The sequence below is a fragment of the Mustelus asterias genome, chromosome 19 (assembly GCF_964213995.1).
Source record: "Mustelus asterias chromosome 19, sMusAst1.hap1.1, whole genome shotgun sequence".
NCBI lineage: Eukaryota > Metazoa > Chordata > Chondrichthyes > Carcharhiniformes > Triakidae > Mustelus > Mustelus asterias.
Genome location: NC_135819.1, coordinates 68,474,866 through 68,484,549, shown reverse-complemented (window position 1 = coordinate 68,484,549; position 9,684 = coordinate 68,474,866). Strand labels below are relative to the sequence as shown.

Here is a 9,684-nt window from a genome sequence, read left to right as displayed (position 1 = left end):
TGTTGTCAGTATAGGCTTGATGGCCTGAATGGCCTCCTTCTGCATTGTAGGGATTCTATGATCACATTTCTATCCCTTTTTCAGTTCTGTACAAGGGTCATATGGACTCAAAGTTAACCGTGTTTCTCTCTGCACAGATGCTGCCAGACCTGCTGAGCTTAATTCACATTTTCTGTTTTTATTTTAGATTTCCAGCATCCGCTTTTGCTTTTTTTAATACTAATCTGGAAGCAGTCAAAGGAACTTGCCATCAATAATTTATGGCTCTTGCTCTCCGCACTGCAAACAATTTGCCTTTACTCGATCCATCTGTGCCACTGTAAATCCAGCCACAGGCAGCAGGTGGTTGGTCGCTTGACAAATACAAACCTTTGGCAGAACAGGGAGCATGGCACAGGAAATGTGGGGGGGGGGGGGGGGGGGCAGTGGAGGGAGAGAATGGGGAGGAGAGAAAGGCAGAAAGAGATATAGACATACATACAGACAGACAAACTGAAGTGAAGGATGAGAGAGAGAGGAGGTTGAAGCAAAAGAAGAGAAGGAGAAGATGGACAGACTGAAATTAAGGAGGAGTTGGACACTTAAATATTCTCCAAACATTGTTTGGAACAACCTGCATTGAATATCCAATGGGTGGCTAACGTTACAGACTAAAAGCATCAAACAATCTGCTAACATAATAAGCAGATAATAAAATGTGATATGGAACTGCTGTTTTGCCACACAATATGACTGACATATTAAATAAATGTTACATTTTATCATAGTTATACAAATCAAAGAGAGATCATCGGGACAAGATCCTGAGGAAATTGATCTTGGAAGATGTATGGGCTAGACACATTGTGTGGAACTTGCCTGGACTTGCAAAGTCTCACTAGCTGTCCTGTCTGGAGACAATACACATCTCTTTAACCTGTGCTAATGCTCTCTCCACTCACATTGTCTGTACCTTTAAGACTTGGTTAGCTGTAAAGACTCGCATTCCAATCATTATTCATTATTCTGTCAATTGAGTTTGTGTCTTTATGTGCCCTGTTTGTGAACAGAACTCCCACTCACCTGATGAAGGGGCAGCGCTCCGAAAGCTAGTGGCGTTTGCTACCAAATAAACCTGTTGGACTTTAACCTGGTGTTGTTAGACTCCTTACTGTCTAGACACATTGGCCATGCTAAATTGCCCCTTTGTGTCCTGGGATGCACAGGTTAGAAGGATTAGTGGGGTAAATATTTGGGGTTACGGGGATAGGATCTAAGTGGGATTGTTGTCGGTGCAGACTTATGGGCTGAATGGCTTACTTCTGCACTGTAGGGATTCTATGATGCTATGAGTGAAAGGAATCACAATTTCTGAATCTGAGCTTTAACAATAAGGAGGTTTTATAGCTTCCTTGCTCTGGTCAGGTGTACAAATACCTGAAAAAAGTCTGTGACAATTCTTCATGATCCCTTACTACCAATAATGGCAAGCTTTGTGACAATAACATCGCTTACTACATTCAATATTGCAAAGGTATGTACACTCGGCTAATGCAAAGTTTGACAGCCCCGACTCTCAGTTTACAAATAATTGGGTGTACTTTGGAATGAATGTATAACTTTATCAAGGTATTAAGTGCCGGTTTGACTCAGGGTACTACTCCTGCCTCTGAGTCAGTAAGTTATGGGTTCAAGCACACTCCAGAGGTTTGAGCATGATATCTAGGGTGAGGTTTCAGTGCAGTGCTGAGGGAGTGCTGCACTGCCAAAGATGTCATCCTTTAACTAACACCATTCTCTGATGTGGATATAAAGATCTTATGATACTATTGTGAAGAAGAGCAGAAGACCTCTCCAAGCCCTGACCAATATTTATCATCAACCAATATCCCCAAAACAGATTATCTGGTCATAATCACATTGCTGCCAGTTCTTGCTGTGTGTAAAATTGACTGCCATGTTACCTACATGGGATTGTGAGTCTGTGGAATTCCGTGCCCAGTGAAGCAGTTGAGGCCTCATTGAATGTTTTTAAGGCAAGGATAGATAAATTTTTGAACAGTAAAGGAATTAAGGGCTATGGTGAGTGGGTGGGTAAGTGGAGCTGGGTCCACGTAAAGATCAGCCATGATCTTATTGAATGGTGGAGCAGGCTCGAAGACTATGTGGCCTACTCCTACTCCTAGTTCTTATGTTCTTATGTACATAACAGCAGTGACTGTACATCAAATATACTTCATTGGTTGTAAATCGGTTTGGGATATCCTGAGATTGTGATTGGTGTTATATAAATGCAAGTCTTACTTGTTCATCCTTAACGCTGCCTTGAGTCCTTCACAAAAGGCAGAGCGAGAAGACTTTCAGCTTGTTGGTCTGAACTGGATTTCGATTCCTGATTGAGGAGCAATTTGATCACCCAATGTATCATACAGCTTCCTTTGTGGATCATTGCCTTCTAACCTGGGCTTTGTACTTTGTTTCAGTGTGTCTCACAGCATTAGCAGCTGATATCATATTCACAGTGGATGAATCGTGGAGTGTGGGAGAGGCCAACTTCCAAAGTGTAAAGGAATTCCTCAGTGGCATCATAACATCATTTAAGAAGGCTCCAATAGGGAAGGATGGCATCAGGTTTGGAGTCATCCTTTATAGTGACCATCCCAGGTAAATCATAGCATTTCAATTTTCTCATGCGATTGGGTTAATTTTACCCATTATCTCAGTGCTGATAAATCTACAATGACTCCCAGTCCGGAAATGTCCCGAATTTCAAAATTCTCATCCTTAAATTCAAATCCCTCCATGGCCTTGTTGTCCCCTATTGCTTTCATGCTCTCCAGCCCTACATCCCTCCAAGATCTCCGCGATCCTCCAGTTCTGACGTCTTAGCATCCTCAATCTCCAATGCCCACATTATTGACCTCTGTGCCTTCAGTCAGAAATAGAAAGGGGAATTGGACTAATTATATAGGCCCATTAAGGAGCTGGCACAAGCAGAATGGGCTGAATGGCCTCTTTCTACATTGTAGGATTCTATAAACCTAAGCATAGTGCATATCTAGTACTATGTTTGCGAGTTAAAAATCTATAGTTTTTGAAGGGAGGAAAGACTTGATGAAGTTGATCATTATTGCCACCTAATACTTTCATTTCCCATTGCTCATAATCTCCAAGTTGTCTTTCCGCCTCCCTTCATCCTCACTGTACTGACTTTGACTTTCCTTCGCTTGTTGGTTTTGGCAAGGTCCTGCTCGGTGAACCTTACCCCTTAACCTTAAGATTTATCAATAGAAAAAAATGTTAAGCTGTATAAGGTAATGGTTTGCCTTTGACATATCAATTTCATTTGCTGAACTCTTGCTTCTAGAACAGCAATTGCACTTACTGACTATGGGACAATTGAAGAAGTGTTGGTGGCCATCAGAGACCTTCCATTTCAAGGGGGAAACACAAAAACAGGAGCTGTCCTTTCCTTTCTCGCGCAGTCTGTATTCAGCTCTGCACTGACAAGGGAGAATGCACCAAAGGTTAGTAATACTAGTAAGAGCTATCTTCTGACTTAGTAACTTGCTTATTAGTTTTTGTTCCCAATGAGATTATGAATGTTAGTGTTCAGGAATGGATTGCTTTCAATTTCTGGCACCTGGATTCAGCACCAAGTAGTTTAAAATCAGTTAGCATAATATTTCCTCTCCTCTGACCCAACTGTGCTTTGATCCATCCTCACTTGGACAGCCCCTACATTTGTGTGGCACCTGGAACACACCTCTGGAGGCAGATTCAGCAAAACATTTAGAAGGGAATTGAATAAATCTAAAAGGAAATAATTCACAGGGTTAATGGAATGAGCAGGAGGGGTGGGACTAAATGGATTACTTTTTCAAAGAGCCGGCACAGGCAGGACAGACCGAATGGCCTCCTTCTATACTGTACGCTGTTATGATTTTACATTTCCGGATATCGATCATACTTGTGGCCTCGCTAAGTGAGATGGCCAAGAATAGATTATCTGATTGGGTTCTTCCGAGTAAAGTGCTGTAAACTGAACAAGGGCGATCGGAACGTTGAGTGGAGATTTGTCATGCCAGAGCTCCAGAACCATTCAGTGCATTATGAGCATTTTGAGGGAGAGGGGAAAAGAGGGACTGGCCAGGATCCTTCATTAGAATGCTAAAATGAAGGTAGGAATATACATCCTCAGAAGGCAGCCTCGACATTTGTGGAACACTTGGAATACACCTCTTGGGAGAGGGAGGTGGAAGCAAATATTGGCTACAAATATTGTGTATGCAGGGTTGCTATGGAAACAGTGGCATGGCCGTGGGAGGGATATTCATTCAATAAACTTTTCTGTGCCATTTTAATTTGTTTTGTTTCTCTCCTGTCAGATGGATTTCAGGGAATAATTCTTCCAGTGCCTCTTTATGAACCCTCTTTGCAGCCCCAGTGCTGTGGCCAATCCCCATTGGGATTCCCACTGTCTTAAACATTTTTCAGGGAGAAGGGACAGACCATTGGAGAGGTGCCAAGGTCATCAGGCAATGCCTTGGTTTAGCAGATGGTTAGTGCCTGGGGGAGGCTATGACACCAGACTTGAGAGCACAGAAACAATATGTGAATGCCTGGTTAACCGTGATACAAGACAAAGATTGATCGATTTTTCTTGTGTAAGGAATATGGAGCAAAATTGATTAAATGGGGTTGAGGTGCAGCCCAACAATGATCTAATTAAATGGCAGAGCAGGCTTGAGTGGTTGAGTGATCAGCTCCTCCTGTTCCGATGTGCCTATCAGAGTGGACCGTTCTTTGGACCCACTCATACCATATGATGCCTTAAGTGATGAAATTGCATGAAACAAGGCGTGCCAGAATATTTAGCAACCCTTATAGCCGCATTGACCACTGATGTCAACATGTCCCAAACAATACTTGCATGGCCCAGCTCACCTACTTGGTGAAGGACTTTGGGTAACAGAATTCAGGGATGTGGTACGTGACTGGAGAAGTGAGATTGATCTTTGAGGTGAAGCATCGGACTGGATCTGACCAAGAGTCTTCATCTTGTTCCAAAAAATTGATCTTCAAAAAGTTCCAATAATTGTGTTCATGCATCTTGGTTCTTTCAGCCACTTCATATTGTTCCCTGTGCTAATCTTTTGTAGGTAATGATTTTGATCACAGATGGAAGGTCTGCAGACTCAATTGAGGAGCCAGCCACAAGATTGCAAGACAAAGGGGTGACTGTGTACACAGTGGGTAAGTATTCAGTGGCCATGTCTGCAATGTTCATTGACCCTGGTTATGGTGGGTTAGTGTTCAGGGTTCCTGGTTATAGTGGGTTCATATTCAGGACCCCTGTTATAGTGGGTTAGTGTTCAGTGCCCCCACCCATGCCATGGGTAGTTGAGTGCCAGTTCCTGTTTATCTGGGGTGCTTGTTGTTCTATTCCTCTATTGAAATACATGGGACCAATCCTCCTGTCCATAAATTCCTTTGCATGCCCAGGGAGCATCATTAAGAAGCTAATAACATGGAGGCAATGTCATGGTATGTTCCAGCCTCCCATCCATTGATTCTGTCTACACTTCCGTTGCCTCGGCAAAGCAGCCAGCATAATTAAGAATCCCATGCACCCCAGACATTCTCTCTTCCACCTTCTTCCTTCGGGAAAAAGATACAAAAGCTTGAGGTCACGTACCAACTGACTCAAGAACGGCTTCTTCCCTGCTGCCGTCAGACTTTTGAATGAACCTACCTTGCATTAAGTTGATCTTTCTTTACACCCTAGCTACGACTGTAACACTACATTCTGCACTCTCTCCTTTCCTTCTCTATGATCGGTATGTTTTGTCTGTATAGCACGCAAGAAACAATACTTTTCGCAGTATGTTAATACATGTGACAATAATAAATCAAATTAAAAAAAAATGTCTCTCTCCTGCTAATCACTGGGACTACCACATAACTGGGTATCCGTGGTGTCTGGACACTGAATCATACATGGAATGTATACAATGTCAGAGACCTACACTCCACCCATAATCTTGCACCTTCCTTGGCTTCAAATATATCTCCCCCTTGAAAGAGGCAGTATCATAGAACTCATAGAATTCCGACAGAGCCGAAAGAGGCCATTTGGCCCATTGAGTCTGCACCAACGACAATCCCACCCATGCCTAATCCCCTTAATCCCACGTATTTACCCTGCTAATTCCCCTGAAACTAAGGGTCAATTTATCTTGGCCAATCAACCTAACCCACACATCTTTGGAATGTGGGAGGAAACAGGAGCATCCGGAGGACACCCATGCAGATACGGGGAGAATGTGCAAACTCCACACAGTCACCCAAGGCCAGAATTGCACCAGGATCCCTGATGCTGTGAGACAGCAGTGCTAACCACTGTGCCACCATGCTGTCATCTACCTCAACCACTCCCTGTGGATGATGATATGCTCCAACAACTCCATGCAAATAAATTTCACTGAGCCATGTTCTCCCCACTCTCTAAGTGACAAATGTAAATTGTTGAATCCTTGTTACTGACTTCCCAACCCCAGGGAAAGCCATTCTCTATTACCCCATTGAAACATTTTGTAATTTCAAATATCCTCAATGAGACCTTCTCTTAACCTTTGATTCTCCAGTGGAATGCAGTCTATTCTTTATTAACTCAAAGACATTTCACTGAAGAGAAAATGAAATTAAGCAGTAATGTGAATCACGCAATTCAAATAAAACAGCCATTGCTTGAGAAAAAAAACCACATGAATTATAATTTGGAAAAGATTAGAGCTAGACCAGGGAGGGATGCCAGGAAACATCTCTTTGCACAAAGGGTAGTAGGAATTTGGATTCTCTCCCCAGCCAATTAACTGAATTTGAAATATTTGTGTTGGTTACAAAATCAAGGCAGGTTGATGGAAGTGAAGATACACATGATCTAACAGGCTAAAGGGGCTGGATGGCCTATTCTCACTCCTCTGAATTAAAATAAAATGAAGAATAGTCCCAGTACCTCTGCTCATAATTACAGTCCTTCATTCCGAGTGTCATTCTGGGGAATCCACGCTGTATATTCCTGCAAGTTTTATCGTGCTTTCTGTAGTCAAGTGCACTAACTGCATCCAAAACTGCAAGTGTGGGTTAAACATTGCCTCATGGAGCAAATTTATCTCGTCACTCATTATCTCCTTACTCTTGTATTCTGTATCACCATTTGTGAAACTTAAAATACGATTAGCCTGTTTTTTTTTGTAAAACATAGCTTTAACAAGCTGGTGTTCATGCTTCCAAGGAGTATTTCATGTGTTAGGACGCATTTTGCGATGATATTTTTACAGCACAGCCATATATTGTGACGTTAGTTGGTTCATTCTGATACAGATTACTGCACCAGGTCACGTGCTCTCAACCTGTGACAGAGAGAATTTGCCTACTTTTCTCAGGGGTGACACTGTGCGGAATGGATGCGGTTGTTCTGAACATATTTGTTGCTGAAAGCCAAATGCTGTGTTATTAATGGTTTGTGTTAATATCTTCATTGCAGTTTAATTGCACTCATTTTCCTGAAGCCTCCCGTGTGTTGTTTGCTGCATTTGCTTAAAAGCCTTGTCATTGCCAGCGATTTGAGTGTTGCTAGGGCTCTTGCCGCCATCTGGTGGTGACTCTAAACATGTTGTTAAACTGGTTAGGAACTTGACTTGCAAAATTAGGAGGGAAAAGAGAAAGAATCTTAGAATCTTACAAACCCTACAGCACAGAAAGAGGCCATTCGGCCCATCGAGTCTGCACCGACCACAATCCCACCCAGGCCCTACCCCAATATCCCTACATATTTTACCCACTAATCCCTCTAACCTACGCATCCCAGGACACTAAGGGGCAATTTTTAGCATGGCCAATCAACCTAACCCGCACATCTTTGGACTGAAAGAAGTTCTTTCATTTCTATTATCTTTCACAACCTCAGCACTCACCAAAGCATTTTACAGCTAATGAAGTACTATTAGTAGTGTGGTCACTGCTGTAATGCAAGGAATTTGGCAGTTAAACATGGGCACAGAAAGATCTCACAATCTGAAATGATTCGATTTTTGATTTGATTTGATTTATTATTGTCGCATGTATTAGTATGCAGTGAAAAGTATTGTTTCTTGCACGCTATACAGACAAAGCATACCTTTCATAGAGAAGGAAAGGAGAGAGTGCAGAATGTTTTGTTACAGTCATAGCTAGGGTGTAGAGAAAGACCAAATTAATGCAAGGTAGGTCCATTCAAAAGTCTGATGGCAGTAGGGAAGAAGCTGTTCTTGAGTTGGTTGGTACGTGACCTCAGACTTTTTCCTGTTGGAAGAAAGTGGGCAACCAGTTTTGGTGATGTTGGTTGAGGAATATCTATTTATCTGGGACAGTAGGGAGAACACTGGCAGCACCAAGTTGTCAGTGGAAATTGCGCGCTCAACTCTCTGGAGTGGTGTTTGAGTTTGAAAATGGGACTGATTCTGTGACCCAAAAGTGGGGGGGACTGGTGGAGGCAAAATAAAAAGGCCCGCAGCTTCTGAGAAGAGTTGTGAGTTCTCTGAGAATATTTTCCCAGTGTCTAATTTTATTGAGACAGTTGTGTTGTCTACCCCCACCTCCAATCTCACCCTATCCTGCTCCCCCCCTCCCTCCCCCCCTGCACAAGAGATTTTCTGTTCTGGCCTCTTGGCTGTAAACAGACTAAGATGAGACAATCAGATAGATTATTGTTTCAGAAACAGGTGGTGTTGCGATGTCATCATCACAAAGGGCTTTTAATCTATGATTGCTGTTAATTATCTTCTTTTCTTTATCTCCTCTTCTCGAGGAGTTTGCTTCAACTGATGTTTGATGTTTGCCACTACCTCAGCGGACCAAGAATTCAGCATCGCACGGAGGGATAGGGAGTTAACATTTCACATCGTCGACCTATTGTCAGAATTGGAAAGCTTGGAGATGAACAGCTCAGAGCCAGAGAAAAGGGGAGGGGGGAATAGGCAATGAACCAAAGGAAACTTTTGTTCAAACTTCATTATTGGGGATTATCAAGCTACTTGATTGTGGATACATCACTAATAAGCTTACAAAGTGTTACAAAACTCACAATGTCCTTACAGAAACAAGCTTTACAATTTATGGGGTGGCACGGTGGCACAGTGGTTAGCACTGCTGTCTCACAGCACCAGGGACCCGAGTTCGATTCCCGGCTTGGGTTATTGTCTGTGTGGAGTCTGCACGTTCTCCCAATGTCTGCATGGGTTTTCTCAGTTCAAAAGACGTGTTGGTTAGAAGCATTGGTACGTTGTTACATTCTCCTTCAGTATACCTGAACAGGCTCTGGAGTATGGTGACTCAGGGATTTTCACAGTAACTTCATTGCGGTGTCAATATAAGTCTACTTGTGACACTAATAAATAAACTTTAAACCCTCCTTTTTTACTTAGAGAGTAGTGGGTGCCTGGAACTCGTGGCCGGGGGAGGTAGTGGAAGCGGATACGGTAGTGACTTTTAAGGGGCGTCTTGACAAATACATGAATAGGATGGGAATAGAGGGATATGGTCCCCTAGTTCAGTCAGGCAGCATGGTCGGTGGAGGCTTGGAGGCCGAAGGGCCTGTTCCTGTGCTGTAATTTTCTTTGTTGTTTGTTCTTCGTTCCTCCAAGCTTATTTCCTTACATCCCA

The 9,684-nt window shown here is 42.8% G+C and overlaps 1 protein-coding gene across 1 annotated transcript in view; it reads left to right on the top strand.

The window, feature by feature from the left end:
• The first annotated feature begins 5,144 nt into the window (after positions 1 to 5,144).
• The window catches only part of col7a1l (collagen type VII alpha 1-like), a 54,451-nt gene continuing 49,911 nt past the window's right edge, over positions 5,145 to 9,684 (top strand). Inside the window, exon 1 of the mRNA XM_078234636.1 lies at positions 5,145 to 5,235. Within this exon, the coding sequence (XP_078090762.1) occupies positions 5,145 to 5,235 (91 nt within the window). The remainder of the gene's footprint in view (positions 5,236 to 9,684) is intronic.